The following is a 16,811-nucleotide window of genomic DNA, read 5'->3' as shown; positions in this document are numbered from 1 at the left end:
AACCTTAAAGTCACATCTTAAGTGCACAGGAAGCCAGTGCAGGTGAGCCAGTACAGGTATATATGTATGTATATATGTATATAAAGGTATATACAGTATAGGTATATATGTATATAAAGGTATATACAGTATAGGTATATATGTATGTATATATGTATATAAAGGTATATACAGTATAGGTATATATGTATGTATATATGTATATAAAGGTATATACAGTACAGGCGTAATATGATCAAACTTTCTTGTTCTTGTCAAAAGTCTAGCAGCCGCATTTTATACCAACTGTAATCTTTTAATGCTAGACATGGGGAGACCCGAAAATAATACGTTACAGTAATCGAGACGAGGCGTAACAAACGCATGGATAATGATCTCGGCGTCTTTAGTGGACAAAATGGAGCGAATTTTAGCGATATTACGGAGATGAAAGGTCATACAGAAAGGTAAGAAACACCCCAATTATTGTATTTATTTCTTCAACGCAAATGGGACTAAAGAGTATTTCATAGCCACGTTGTACCCAAAGAGGAATGGAATTCAGGTTAAAGAAAAGAAGAGAAAGAAAACCCTCCTAAGGCATTTATGGCTGACACCACTCTTGTCGATGGAACTGCCAGAAATGAAGTTGTGGATGGGACTGTCCATACGTTTGAGGAGATGGTTCATTGTTCCCAAAAGAGTCCAGACTTTGCAGGAGTTTGGGTAAATGGGATTGGAATTGGAAGTGTTGATATTTTCATCATTTGACATAAATCTGGTGCGCCATGGAAGCAGTTGGGTTGGTCCTGCTGACCCCAACTTACCCTGAGTGTGATTGTTCCAAATTGGCATTTCTGCCACTAATTAGAGCAAACCACCTCATTGACACACCCAGGCAAACGGTGTGTATCCATGAATAGTGGTGGCCTACTTAGTCTTCAACTCTTTCTTCTTCTTGTTCCCTCACACCTTTGACCAGCTTGGATCAGCTGATGTCCCGCCAGAACCCCTCTGTCCTACATTCATTTCTTTTCAGTTGAGACTTTTTCAAAGAAAAATTTCCAATGCGTCATGTGACACTAATATGAGTGACATATTCCACATTCCAGCGCTGTCCAGCCAGCATATAAAAGGACGTATTTTTGTTGTCCTCAGCACAGAGCAGCACTACTTCAAAGGTAACGCGACACAACTTTGACATCCTACCTTTATTTTGAAAGGACAGCATCGGTCTATCATTGCACAGATGGCATTCACTCCAAGCGCCTTCTTCCTCCTTTGTGGGATCGCCGGACTGATGACTGGAGCTGTAAGTTGAGATATCGTTTGTGTATAAAAAACTAGTCAATTCTCAGTCACGGTAGTCGGTTGTGTCTTGATTTTAAAAAGTGATTTTCTTCTTCCCAGTGGTCCTTGCCTACCGGTAAGAACAAAGGTTGGTAGTTGTCTCGTATTGACACTTTGTGAGTGAACAATGTTTTGCTACTAAGAGTAAAACACGTGTTGCAGATGGTTGCTGTCCTGAGGGCTGGACTCAGTTGGACGATCACTGTTACGTCTTCCAAGATGACCTCCGAACTTTTGCAGATGCAGAGGTGTGGAATATTTCCAGTCTGTGGTTGCGATGCGGCTCTAAACCAGTTTGCTGCTGCTATTGGAACCATTGCATTGTTATTATTGTTTGTTTCTTCCATTTAGAGCGTTTGCAACGTTCTTGGTGGGAATCTGGTCTCCATCACCAGTTATGTGGACAATCTGGTCGTTGTCGCACTGGCTAAAGAAGGGGGTGTGGCCTTCACCTGGATTGGACTACATGATGCCATTGAGGTAAACTTTACCTGTAGGAATGTTGACTTGTGAAATGATAGAAACCTTCATCTGTCCTCCCGGCTGAATCTTCTCATCGTCTTAAAGGAAGGCGGTGTCGAGTTGAGTGCATAGCAGGAGAACTAGGTGGACTAGAATGTTCAGTACACTCAAGCTCTACTTAGAAGTCGGCATTTGTTACATCGCCACTGGAAGGACTTTGGTCAAAGTTTTCCAAGAAAGACACTTTTCTGTCAGGATCATTTTCAATATTTTTCTACAACCAGCTAATTTTGGTCTCCAAACTCCATCCATCCATCCATCTTCTTCTGTTTATCTGAGGTCGGGTCACGGGGGCAACAGCCTAAGCAGGGAAACCCAGACTTCCCTCTCCCCAGCCACTTCGTCTAGCTCTTCCCGGGGGATCCCGAGGCGTTCCCAGGCCAGCCGGGAGACATAGTCTTCCCAACGTGTCCTGGGTCTTCCCCGTAGCCTCCTACCGGTTGGACGTGCCCTAAACACCTCCCTAGGGAGGCGTTCGGGGGGCATCCTGACCAGATGCCCGAACCACCTCATCTGGCTCCTCTCCATGTGAAGGAGCAGCGGCTTTACTTTGAGTTCCTCCCGGATGGCAGAGCTTCTCACCCTATCTCTAAGGGAGAGACCCAAACTCATTTCGGCCGCTTGTACCCGTGATCTTATCCTTTCGGTCATGACCCAAAGCTCATGACCATAGGTGAGGATGGGAACGTAGATCGACCGGTAAATTGAGAGCTTTGCCTTCCGGCTCAGCTCCTTCTTCACCACAACGGATCGGTACAACGTCCGCATTACTGAAGACGCCGCAGTCGATCTCACCATCCACTCTTCCCCCACTCGTGAACAAGACTCCTAGGTACTTGAACTCCTCCACTTGGGGCAGGGTCTCCTCCCCAACCCGGAGATGGCACTCCACCCTTTTCCGGGCGAGAACCATGGACTCGGACTTGGAGGTGCTGATTCTCATTCCGGTCGCTTCACACTCGGCTGCGAACCGATCCAGCGAGAGCTGAAGATCCCCGGTCAGATGAAGCCATCAGGACCACATCATCTGCAAAAAGCAGAGACCTAATCCTGCGGTCACCAAACCGGAACCCCTCAACGCCTTGACTGCGCCTAGAAATCCTGTCCATAAAAGTTATGAACAGAATCGGTGACAAAGGACAGCCTTGGCGGAGTCCAACCCTCACTGGAGTCTCCAAACTCTTAGCTCAGAATCAAGTTTGACCTCAAACATCATCAGTTATTTCATGATATTGTAACATGTTGTCTTGTCATACAAGGAAGTGACTAATCGAATCTGGTTTTCCAGAAGGGAGACTTTCTTTGGACTGACGGCACAGACTTTGAGTTTGATAATTTTGCCGAAAACCAGCCTGACTTCGATGGCGCCTGTGTTGAGCTCTCAGTGGCTGGTATGAGTTTCACCCTCGATCAAACCTGCTAATTAATTGAATGCTGTATCAAAATTCATTCTTTCATTTTTTTTTGTTATACAGACGGAACTTTTTTCGACAAAGACTGCACCTTCGAGCAGTCCTCTGTCTGCATCAGAGATACCTTCTTCTGTGACAGCCACTAATCAGCAGCGTCTCTTCTGTTGCAATGTATACTCCTAATCAGGAGGACTATACTCAGATAATGTCCAACTTTAGCGGTGTCGTTGTACTTCTGGGTTTACTCAAGTCTTCTTTTCTTCATCAGTTCTCAAAGCCAACTTCCAGTCACACTCATGATTGAGATCTCAATGATAATCTCTCTAATTAATAAAGGAACATGTCTGCAACAAAAAGGTGTCTTTGTCTGGTAATTGCTTGTGAATGTGTATTGCAGTAGTGTAGTATTGTGTATTGTAGTAGTGTAGTATTGTGTATTGCAGTAGTGTAGTATTGTGTATTTGCAGTAGTCTGGTATATGCCAACATTCTACTTTACTACCATGTACAATTGATCTTGTCTACACGAGGAATTTCAGTGGTGACGATACTCCACCTTCTGTTGCTCATAATCCGTTAACACTAGAACTACCACGGAGGGGTCAATTGACCTTTTTTTTTACCTAAAAGACCCACAAGAGGGTCATTTGACCCTTTGGACCCCCTTCGGACACTCCTAGAGTATACAGATGAGTTTTAAGGTGAGACTTAAATGCTTCTATTGAGGGCATTCCAGAGTACTGGAGCCCGAACGGAAAACGCTCTATAGCCCGCAGACTTTTTTTGGGCTCTAGGAATCACTAATAAGCCGGAGTCTTTTGAACGCAGATTTCTTGCCGGGACATACGGTACAATACAATCGGCAAGATAGGATGGAGCTAGACCGTGTAGTATTTTATACGTAAGTAGTAAAACCTTAAAGTCACATCTTAAGTGCACAGGAAGCCAGTGCAGGTGAGCCAGTATAGGTATATATGTATGTATATATGTATATAAAGGTATATACAGTATAGGTATATATGTATGTATATATGTATATAAAGGTATATACAGTATAGGTATATATGTATGTATATAAAGGTATATACAGTATAGGTATATATGTATGTATATATGTATATAAAGGTATATACAGTATAGGTATATATGTATATAAAGGTATATACAGTATAGGTATATATGTATGTATATATGTATATAAAGGTATATACAGTATAGGTATATATGTATGTATATATGTATATAAAGTATATACAGTGTAGGTATATATGTATGTATATATGTATATAAAGGTATATACAGTATAGGTATATATGTATATAAAGGTATATACAGTATAGGTATATATGTATGTATATATGTATATATAGGTATATACAGTATAGGTATATATGTATGTATACATGTATATAAAGGTATATACAGTATAGGTATATATGTATGTATATATGTATATAAAGGTATATAAAGTATAGGTATATATGTATGTATATATGTATATAAAGGTATATACAGTATAGGTATATATGTATGTATATATGTATATAAAGGTATATACACTATAGGTATATATGTATGTATATATGTATATAAAGGTATATACAGTACAGGCGTAATGTGATCAAACTTTCTTGTTCTTGTCAAAAGTCTAGCAGCCGCATTTTGTACCAACTGTAATCTTTTAATGCTAGACATGGGGAGACCCGAAAATAATACGTTACAGTAATCGAGCCGAGGCGTAACAAACGCATGGATAATGATCTCGGCATCTTTAGTGGACGGAATGGAGCAAATTTTAGCGATATTACGGAGATGAAAGAAGGCCGTTTTAGTACCGCTTTTAATGTGTGACTCAAAGGAGAGAGTTGGGTGGAAGATAATACCCAGATTTTTTACCGAGTCACCTTGTTTTATTATTTGGTTGTCAAATGTTAAAGTTGTATTATTAAATAGAGGTCGGTGTCTAGCAGGACCGATAATCAGCATTTTCGTTTTTTTGGCGTTAAGTTGCAAAAAGTTAGCGGACATCCATTGTTTAATTTCATTAAGACACGCTTCCAAAATGGACCGAATTTTAGCGATATTATTATTAATCATTATTACCATCTTGAACTTAATCATTTGCGGCGGGAGCCAACTCGACACATGTCCATACCGGAAGTCCCCGATCAGCATATATTTTGCATATTAATAAAGACATGGAGGCAAAACAGATTGCAGGTCTTGTTCTGTTCACTTAACAGACGCAATCCACTTAGCACACGTTTAGTAGGTCAGTGCTCTGTCAGCTCTCAGGTTTGCACGAGTTTTAGTACACGCAATCCTTAAGCAAATCAGGCCCAAAGTGCGTGTGGCTTTAAACTGACTATTTACATTTTGTATCCAGGATACAAAATGATACATGTCTTGGTTGACAAGACTCTGCAGCATCGCGTGGACATCGGAGGCGGTACCTCTGGATTGGCAGACCGGGGTGGTGGTCCCTCTCTTTAAGAAGGGGGACCGGAGGGTGTGTTCCAACTATGGTGGGATCACACTCCTCAGCCTTCCCAGTAAGGTTTATTCAGGTGTACTGGAGAGGAGGCTACGCCGGATGGTCAAACCTCGGATCCAGGAGGAACAGTGTGGTTTTCGTCCTGGTCGTGGAACTGTGGACCAGCTCTATACTCTCGGCAGGGTTCTTGAGGGTGCATGGGAGTTTGCCCAACCAGTCTACATGTGCTTTGTGGACTTGGAGAAGGCATTCGACCGTGTCCCTCGGGAAGTCCTGTGGGGAGTGCTCAGAGAGTATGGGGTATCGGACTGTCTTATTGTGGCGGTCCGCTCCCTGTATGATCAGTGCCAGAGCTTGGTCCGCATTGCTGGCAGTAAGTCGAACACGTTTCCAGTGAGGGTTGGACTCCGCCAAGGCTGTCCTTTGTCACCGATTCTGTTCATAACTTTTATGGACAGAATTTCTAGGCGCAGACAAGGTGTTGAGGGGATCCGGTTTGGTGACCGCAGGATTAGGTCTCTGCTTTTTGCAGATGATGTGGTCCTGATGGCTTCATTTGGCCGGGATCTTCAACTCTCGCTGGATCGGTTCGCAGCCGAGTGTGAAGCGACCGGAATGAGAATCAGCACCTCCAAGTCCGAGTCCATGGTTCTCGCCCGGAAAAGGGTGGAGTGCCATCTCCGGGTTGGGGAGGAGACCCTGCCCCAAGTGGAGGAGTTCAAGTACCTAGGAGTCTTGTTCACGAGTGGGGGAAGAGTGGATGGTGAGATCGACAGGCGGATCGGTGCGGCGTCTTCAGTAATGTGCACGTTGTATCGATCAGTTGTGGGGAAGAAGGAGCTGAGCCGGAAGGCAAAGCTCTCAATTTACCGATCAATCTACGTTCCCGTCCTCACCTATGGTCATGAGCTTTGGGTCATGACCGAAAGGATAAGATCACGGGTACAAGCGGTCGAAATGAGTTTCCTCCGTTAGGTGGTTGGGTTCTTCCTTAGAGATAGGGTGAGAAGCTCTGCCATCCGGGAGGAACTCAAAGTAAAGCCGCTGCTCCTCCACATGGAGAGGAGCCAGATGAGGTGGTTCGGGCATCTGGTCAGGATGCCACCCGAACGCCTCCCTAGGGAGGTGTTTAGGGCACGTCCAACCGGTAGGAGGCCACGGGGAAGACCCAGGACACGTTGGGAAGACTATGTCTCCCGGCTGGCCTGGGAACGCCTCGGGATCCCCCGGGAAGAGCTAGACGAAGTGGCTGGGGAGAGGGAAGTCTGGGTTTCCCTGCTTAGGCTGTTGCCCCCGCCACCCGACCTCGGATAAGCGGAAGATGATGGATGGATGATATACTACAATGATGATATACTTGTCAGCATGTTGAGAATAATCAAGATAATAATATTATTATCAAGTGGCGTTAGCGTAAAAAAAATCAATTCCTTCACATCTTAGCCATAAGTCTTTCTTATGTGGAGAGATTCTAGTCAGTCAATATGTTTACATGCAACAGTCCTATAAATGTTGTGTTGGACTGCCTTGACTGTTGAAATAAAAAACAATGTGACAGACTTCCTGCCTTCGATGCACGACACCTAGCAGCAGGGTTGACATACATTTATTGTTGCAATAAAGGTCGTCGTCGTGTCCCAATCGGACGCGCCACTTTCTAGCGCGCCCTTGGCTGCTCGTCTTCGCGCACCTGTTGGTGGCCGGGTGTTGCGTCTTCCGCGGGGGCTCATGTCGTTTTCTGGTCTCTCGTCGCTGGTGTCGTTGCCGTGGTTTCCCCCTCCGTCCTCTCGTGATCGTGCCCCCATTCGCCTCTCTTACAGTCTAGCAGCAGATGGAGAGATTGTGAGCTAGGTGTGTGTTGTACGCACCTGACTCAAATTGCCGCTGCTGTGCCACTCTGTGTAAGTCACGCCTCCTGGGCTCCATCTTGGTCAGGACCGTCTCTCTCAGCTCGCTGTCGGCCCGTCGGCTGCTTCGCTCCACAAACGACTACTATTGTTTTCGTTTCAACAGATGTTGTGTCCCAGCCTGCCCCCTTCTCCTCGGTGGAAGGATGGCATGGCTGTGTGACGGATCAAGGATGGCATGGCTGTGTGACGGATCAAAGATGGCATGGGTGATGGATCAATGATGGCAACAGTCAATAATTTAGAAAAATAAAGACAGAGTTTTACCTGCATGTTCAAGTTCTTGGTCTTCAAACAACATCAATCAAAGATCTGATCCAAACAGTCAATAATTTAGAAAAATAAAGACAGAGTTTTACCTGCATGTTCAAGTTCTTGGTCTTCAAACAACATCAGTCAAAGATCTGATCCAAACAGTCAATAATTTAGAAAAATAAAGACAGAGTTTTACCTGCATGTTCAAGTTCTTGGTCTTCAAACAACATCAGTCAAAGATCCGCTCCAAACAGTCAATAATTTAGAAAAATAAAGACAGAGTTTTACCTGCATGTTCAAGTTCTTGGTCTTCAAACAACATCAATCAAAGATCTGATCCAAACAGTCAATAATTTAGAAAAATAATGACAGTTTTAGCGGCACGTTCAAGTTCTTGGTCTTCAAACAACATCAGTCAAAGATCCGCTCCAAACAGTCAATAATTTAGAAAAATAATGACAGAGTTTTACCTGCATGTTCAAGTTCTTGGTCTTCAAACAACATCAGTCAAAGATCTGCTCCAAACCGTCAATAATTTAGAAAAATAATGACAGAGTTTTACCTGCATGTTCAAGTTCTTGGTCTTCAAACAACATCAGTCAAAGATCTGCTCCAAACAGTCAATAATTTAGAAAAATAATGACAGAGTTTTACCTGCATGTTCAAGTTCTTGGTCTTCAAACAACATCAGTCAAAGATCTGCTCCAAACAGTCAATAATTTAGAAAAATAAAGACAGAGTTTTACCTGCATGTTCAAGTTCTTGGTCTTCAAACAACATCAATCAAAGATCTGATCCAAACAGTCAATAATTTAGAAAAATAAAGACAGAGTTTTACCTGCATGTTCAAGTTCTTGGTCTTCAAACAACATCAGTCAAAGATCCGCTCCAAACAGTCAATAATTTAGAAAAATAAAGACAGAGTTTTACCTGCATGTTCAAGTTCTTGGTCTTCAAACAACATCAATCAAAGATCTGATCCAAACAGTCAATAATTTAGAAAAATAATGACAGTTTTAGCGGCACGTTCAAGTTCTTGGTCTTCAAACAACATCAGTCAAAGATCCGCTCCAAACAGTCAATAATTTAGAAAAATAATGACAGAGTTTTACCTGCATGTTCAAGTTCTTGGTCTTCAAACAACATCAGTCAAAGATCTGCTCCAAACCGTCAATAATTTAGAAAAATAATGACAGAGTTTTACCTGCATGTTCAAGTTCTTGGTCTTCAAACAACATCAGTCAAAGATCTGCTCCAAACAGTCAATAATTTAGAAAAATAATGACAGAGTTTTACCTGCATGTTCAAGTTCTTGGTCTTCAAACAACATCAGTCAAAGATCCGCTCCAAACAGTCAATAATTTAGAAAAATAAAGACAGAGTTTTACCTGCATGTTCAAGTTCTTGGTCTTCAAACAACATCAGTCAAAGATCCGCTCCAAACAGTCAATAATTTAGAAAAATAAAGACAGAGTTTTACCTGCATGTTCAAGTTCTTGGTCTTCAAACAACATCAGTCAAAGATCTGATCCAAACCGTCAATAATTTAGAAAAATAATGACAGTTTTACCTGCATGTTCAAGTTCTTGGTCTTCAAACAACATCAGTCAAAGATCTGCTCCAAACAGTCAATAAATTAGAAAAATAATGACAGAGTTTTACCTGCATGTTCAAGTTCTTGGTCTTCAAACAACATCAGTCAAAGATCTGCTCCAAACAGTCAATAATTTAGAAAAATAATGACAGTTTTACCTGCATGTTCAAGTTCTTGGTCTTCAAACAACATCAGTCAAAGATCTGCTCCAAACAGTCAATAATTTAGAAAAATAATGACAGTTTTACCTGCATGTTCAAGTTCTTGGTCTTCAAACAACATCAGTCAAAGATCTGCTCCAAACAGTCAATAATTTTGAAAAATAATGACAGAGTTTTACCTGCATGTTCAAGTTCTTGGTCTTCAAACAACATCAGTCAAAGATCTGCTCCAAACAGTCAATAATTTAGAAAAATAATGACAGAGTTTTAGCGGCATGTTCAAGTTCTTGGTCTTCAAACAACATCAATCAAAGATCTGATCCAAACAGTCAATAATTTAGAAAAATAATGACAGAGTTTTAGCGGCATGTTCAAGTTCTTGGTCTTCAAACAACATCAGTCAAAGATCTGCTCCAAACAGTCAATAATTTAGAAGTTTTACCTGCATGTTCAAGTTCTTGGTCTTCAAACAACATCAATCAAAGATCTGCTCCAAACAGTCAATAATTTAGAAAAATAATGACAGAGTTTTACCTGCATGTTCAAGTTCTTGGTCTTCAAACAACATCAGTCAAAGATCTGCTCCAAACAGTCAATAATTTAGAAAAATAATGACAGAGTTTTACCTGCATGTTCAAGTTCTTGGTCTTCAAACAACATCAGTCAAAGATCTGCTCCAAACAGTCAATAATTTAGAAAAATAATGACAGTTTTACCTGCATGTTCAAGTTCTTGGTCTTCAAACAACATCAGTCAAAGATCCGCTCCAAACAGTCAATAATTTAGAAAAATAATGACAGAGTTTTAGCGGCATGTTCAAGTTCTTGGTCTTCAAACAACATCAGTCAAAGATCTGCTCCAAACCGTCAATAATTTAGAAAAATAATGACAGTTTTACCTGCATGTTCAAGTTCTTGGTCTTCAAACAACATCAGTCAAAGATCTGCTCCAAACCGTCAATAATTTAGAAAAATAATGACAGAGTTTTACCTGCATGTTCAAGTTCTTGGTCTTCAAACAACATCAATCAAAGATCTGCTCCAAACAGTCAATAATTTAGAAAAATAATGACAGAGTTTTACCTGCATGTTCAAGTTCTTGGTCTTCAAACAACATCAGTCAAAGATCTGCTCCAAACCGTCAATAATTTAGAAAAATAATGACAGAGTTTTACCTGCATGTTCAAGTTCTTGGTCTTCAAACAACATCAGTCAAAGATCTGCTCCAAACAGTCAATAATTTAGAAGTTTTACCTGCATGTTCAAGTTCTTGGTTTTCAAACAACATCAGTCGAAGATCCGCTCCAAACAGTCAATAATTTAGAAAAATAATGACAGAGTTTTAGCTGCATGTTCAAGTTCTTGGTCTTCAAACAACATCAATCAAAGATCTGCTCCAAACAGTCAATAATTTAGAAGTTTTACCTGCATGTTCAAGTTCTTGGTTTTCAAACAACATCAGTCGAAGATCCGCTCCAAACCGTCAATAATTTAGAAAAATAATGACAGTTTTACCTGCATGTTCAAGTTCTTGGTCTTCAAACAACATCAGTAAAAGATCCGCTCCAAACAGTCAATAATTTAGAAAAATAATGACAGAGTTTTACCTGCATGTTCAAGTTCTTGGTCTTCAAACAACATCAGTCAAAGATCTGCTCCAAACAGTCAATAAATTAGAAAAATAATGACAGAGTTTTACCTGCATGTTCAAGTTCTTGGTCTTCAAACAACATCAGTCAAAGATCCGCTCCAAACAGTCAATAATTTAGAAAAATAATGACAGAGTTTTACCTGCATGTTCAAGTTCTTGGTCTTCAAACAACATCAGTCAAAGATCTGCTCCAAACCGTCAATAATTTAGAAAAATAATGACAGAGTTTTAGCGGCATGTTCACCGCCTGACAAGAATGATTAATATTTCAAACCTTTGTAAACAAAATATTGCAGACTTATGTCATAGAAAATAACTTTGGGTAACAAATCTTAAAGTTGACAGAAAATAAACAGTAGCAAGACCGGGACGATGCAAATAAACCCAGTTTCTTTTAAAAACTTAGGTTTAGCTTTAACAAAATAATAATTCTTTTTAATGTTAACCTTCGTCTTGTGTTTTAGTTTTTAAATGCATAAAAACACCACATACATTTATTTTTTTTTGCATCAAAGCTTTTTGACTTTGTCAGGAACCTCTTTGTCGACAAAATAAAACATTTACATTTTTTTCACTAAATTATAAAATGCTCTGGTAGAAATTATGCCCTTGGTGTTGTTAGGGTCGGTTTCGACCCGGTTATAAAAATAAGATGATAAAGCAATGATAAGAGCCAAAACTGAACACACTGACAGCCAGCTCCTCTCCCAATCATGTGAGCTTTAGTGGATTCTCATTTGACCTTGTTATCCTGTACAAAAACAAACAAAAGACGGACACTAAAAGTGTCACTTTTTGCCACTCTGATTCTGGTTTTTTTATTAGTTTTGGAACTAGTCATCTATTTCTCTTGGTTTCATTTGCTTGATTGGTTGTTGTTTGTTTGATGTTGGATTTCTGTTGCTGCAAAAAATACCTTTTAGCCTTTTTCTTGAAGTAAATATATAGGGGTCGAAATTGACCCGTAACACCATGGATGTTACTGTAGTTACAATTCTTAAAAAAAAAAAAGGAATAAAACAAATTTATTTAAGAGATGAGAGATGTGTTCTAATACCCCTTAGTAATAGTTAGGTAACACAACAACCTTTTTTTTTTATTTATATGATTCTCTTGAGGTTCGTTTTACCATTTTTAAAAATTGAAATCGAGGGGTTTACTGACAAAAAAAAAAGGCCTAATGGCCCAAACCAAAAATATTAAAACCAATATTTTCAAGGATAAGGAAGCCTAACGAGGTAACCAAGAGACGAGAAACAAATTGGATGATAGATAATTGTTTTTAGTGTATTTTACAGCTGATTTAAAACATGGGTCAAAACCGACCCGTTAACATAAGAGATGGTAACAGAAAGTTAACACAAGAGGAAGGTTAATTAAATCTTGAAACCATCCCAGGACCCCAACTCATAACAGGTATTTTGTATATAAATACTGGGTACATGTACACAATTGGACAAAGACGAAGACGAACAATAATAAACAGAGTTTCATTTCATCAAACGTACTACAAATGATCAAAAAACAAAAACTTATAAGCACATATTTTTAAGAGTGAGAGTTTGTATTCGGACTTGGCGGCAGCTTGTTTTTTGAAGTTTTCAATATTACTTCAATCAATCAATCAATGTTTACTTATATAGCCCTAAATCACTAGTGTCTCAAAGGGCTGCACAAACCACTACGACTATGAGAACCTTAGAGAGGAGGAAAGCAATGGATGTCGAGCGGGTCTAACATGATACTGTGAAAGTTCAATCCATAATGGATCCAACACGGTCGCCAGAGTCCAGTCCAAAGCGGATCCAACACAGCAGCGAGAGTCCCGTTCACAGCGGAGCCAGCAGGAAACCATCCCAAGCGGAGGCGGATCAGCAGCGCAGAGATGTCCCCAGCCGATACACAGGCGAGCAGTACATGGCCACCGGATCGGACCGGACCCCTTCCACAAGGGAGAGTGGGACAAAACTTGTACAGTTTTAAATTTTACATCCATGAATGTAATTATTTGTGACTTTTTGCAACTTAATGCCCAAAAAACGGAAACGCTGATTATCGGTCCTGCTAGACACCGACCTCTATTTAATAATACAACTTCAACATTTGACAACCAAATAATAAAACAAGGTGACTCTGTAAAAAATCTGGGTATTATCTTCGACCCAACTCTCTCCTTTGAGGCACACACTAAAAGCGTTACTAAAACGGCCTTCTTTCATCTCCGTAATATCGCTAAAATTCGCTCCATTTTGTCCACTAAAGACGCCGAGATCATTATCCATGCGTTTGTTACGTCTCGTCTCGATTACTGTAACGTATTATTTTCGGGTCTCCCCATGTCTAGCATTAAAAGATTACAGTTGGTACAAATGCGGCTGCTAGACTTTTGACAAGAACAAGAAAGTTTGATCATATTACGCCTATACTGTATATACCTTTATATACATATATACATACATATATACCTATACTGTATATACCTTTATATACATATATACATACATATATACCTATACTGTATATACCTTTATATACATATATACATACATATATACCTATACTGGCTCACCAGCACTGGCTTCCTGTGCACTTAAGATGTGACTTTAAGGTTTTACTACTTACGTATAAAATACTACGCGGTCTAGCTCCAGCCTATCTTGCCGATTGTATTGTACCATATGTCCCGGCAAGAAAATCTGCGTTCAAAAGACTCCGGCTTATTAGTGATTCCTAGAGCCCAAAAAAAGTCTGCGGGCTATAGAGCGTTTTCCGTTCGGGCTCCAGTACTCTGGAATGCCCTCCCGGTAACAGTTCGAGATGCTACCTCAGTAGAAGCATTTAAGTCTCACCTTAAAACTCATCCGTATACTCTAGCCTTTAAATAGACCTCCTTTTTAGACCAGTTGATCTGCCGCTTCTTTTCTTTCTCCTATGTCCCCCCCTCCCTTGTGGAGGGGGTCCGGTCCGATGACCATGGATGAAGTACTGGCTGTCCAGAGTCGAGACCCCAGGATGGACTGCTCGCCTGTATCGGTTGGGGACATCTCTACGCTGCTGATCCGCTTGAGATGGTTTCCTGTGGACGGGACTCTCGCTGCTGTCTTGGATCCGCTTTGAACTGAACTCTCGCGGCTGTGTTGGAGCCACTATGGATTGAACTTTCACAGCATCATGTTAGACCCGCTCGACATCCATTGCTTTCGGTCCCCTAGAGAGGGGGGGGGTTGCCCACATCTGAGGTCCTCTCCAAGGTTTCTCATAGTCAGCATTGTCACTGGCGTCCCACTGGATGTGAATTCTCCCTGCCCACTGGGTGTGAGTTTTCCTTGCCCTTTTGTGGGTTCTTCCGAGGATGTTGTAGTCGTAATGATTTGTGCAGTCCTTTGAGACATTTGTGATTTGGGGCTATATAAATAAACATTGATTGATTGATTGATATAGAGATTACAAACATGTGAGTGTTCCTGATGGCCAACATTGTCTCTTTTTGTTCCTGTGCATAAACTTTGGAAAATTTTCCTATATGTGTCGCCTCAAACCTCCACAAAGCATGTAAAATATGGCAACAGTAGAGTACATTAAAGAGTACACAAGGCTTAATCAAGTCGTACTGCCTACAAGTCTTTAAATGTTGTCAATCAGTCCAGAAAAAAATGACTGAGGGGTCAAATTGTTCACCACTATTGTCATTCATTATTTCCTATTTATAAACACTTTCAAAGTGAAATGAAATAAAAACCGACACAGTTAAAAGCTCACCATCAGTCCATCAAACCTTGAAATGTGGGCTAACAGTGCCACCAGGTGGCGGACTGAAGTAAACACACACATCATGGATCTGAAATTGAAGTAATGAACTCTAACTTAGTTTCTTAAGACAGTTCCTTTTCTTTCTACTTAAAACAAGAACTGTTGTTCCAGGGTCCGGACATGGTTCAGTTATCGTGGTTCCAGCTTCACAGACCGCAACACCTCACCAATTAACTCCATCTCAACGTCAACAAAAAAAAGGATACAATTGCTTGTATTCTGACATTTGAAAACCAGTGGTGGTCAACCAAACTAAGATGGCTAAAATCTTTGTGGAACAAAAACAGGTAAGGGTGAACAATCTAACTATGCGATGGAATAGATCCCTTTAGATTTGCCGAGTGATATCAAAGACTATAATCCCAGACTTATCAAATAATTGTGCTTCATTCTCCACCACAAAACCGATACAACTTGGAAAAGCGTGGATTGATTGATTGATTGATTGATTGATTGATTGATTGATTGGGGCTGCTAGACTTTTGACAAGAACAAGAAAGTTTGATCATATTACGCCTGTACTGTATATACCTTTATATACATATATACATACATATATACCTGTACTGTATATACCTTTATATACATATATACATACATATATACCTATACTGTATATACCTTTATATGCATATATACATACATACTGTATATACCTATACTGTATATACCTTTATATACATATATACATACATATATTCCTATACTGGCTCACCAGCACTGGCTTCCTGTGCACTTAAGATGTGACTTTAAGGTTTTACTACTTACGTATAAAATACTACACGGTCTAGCTCCATCCTATCTTGCCGATTGTATTGTACCATATGTCCCGGCAAGAAATCTGCCTTCAAAAGACTCCGGTTTATTAGTGATTCCTAGAGCCCCAAAAAAGTCTGCGGGCTATAGAGCGTTTTCCGTTCGGGCTCCAGTACTCTGGAATGCCCTCCCGGTAACAGTTCGAGATGCTACCTCAGTAGAAGCATTTAAGTCTCACCTTAAAACTCATCTGTATACTCTAGCCTTTAAATAGACCTTCTTTTTAGACCAGTTGATCTGCCGCTTCTTTTCTTTCTCCTATGTCCCCCCCTCCCTTGTGGAGGGGGTCCGGTCCGATGACCATGGATGAAGTACTGGCTGTCCAGAGTCGAGACCCAGGATGGACCGCTCGCCTGTGTATCGGTTGGGGACATCTCTACGCTGCTGATCCGCCTCCGCTTGAGATGGTTTTCTGTGGACGGGACTCTCGCTGCTGTCTTGGATCCGCTTGAACTGAACTCTCGCGGCTGTGTTGGAGCCACTATGGATTGAACTTTCACAGTATCATGTTAGACCCGCTCGACATCCATTGCTTTCGGTCCCCTAGAGGGGGGGGGGGGGGGTTGCCCACATCTGAGGTCCTCTCCAAGGTTTCTCATAGTCAGCATTGTCACTGGCGTCCCACTGGATGTGAATTCTCCCTGCCCACTGGGTGTGAGTTTTCCTTGCCCTTTGTGGGTTCTTCCGAGGATGTTGTAGTCGTAATGATTTGTGCAGTCCTTTGAGACATTTGTGAGTTGGGGCTATATAAATAAACATTGATTGATTGATTGATGATTGATTGTATTCAACCACACCATACCTTCTGACAAGCACATTAAAAGTGTTTCTTTCACCTGGGGAACATTTCCAAACTCCGATC

General features: G+C 40.9%; 1 protein-coding gene across 2 annotated transcripts; it reads left to right on the top strand.

Moving 5' to 3' along the window:
* Positions 1-1,117: 1,117 nt before the first annotated feature.
* LOC133554109 (lithostathine-1-like) lies at positions 1,118-3,619 on the top strand. 2 transcript variants are annotated; one of them, XM_061902516.1, is made up of 6 exons: positions 1,118-1,291; positions 1,390-1,405; positions 1,492-1,577; positions 1,681-1,809; positions 3,140-3,242; positions 3,327-3,619. In XM_061902516.1, exons 1-6 carry the CDS (start codon positions 1,229-1,231, stop codon positions 3,407-3,409), a joined length of 480 nt encoding a protein of 159 aa, XP_061758500.1. In that variant the 5' UTR covers positions 1,118-1,228; the 3' UTR covers positions 3,410-3,619. The 2 variants fall into 2 exon arrangements, with proteins under 2 accessions (XP_061758500.1, XP_061758499.1); XM_061902515.1 differs by having other exon boundaries at positions 1,390-1,417.
* The last annotated feature ends 13,192 nt before the right edge of the window (positions 3,620-16,811 follow it).

Source organism: Nerophis ophidion, linkage group LG06, assembly GCF_033978795.1.
Source record: "Nerophis ophidion isolate RoL-2023_Sa linkage group LG06, RoL_Noph_v1.0, whole genome shotgun sequence".
NCBI lineage: Eukaryota > Metazoa > Chordata > Actinopteri > Syngnathiformes > Syngnathidae > Nerophis > Nerophis ophidion.
The sequence above is the reverse complement of the archived record's forward strand: the minus strand, read 5'-3'. Positions and strand labels throughout refer to the sequence as shown.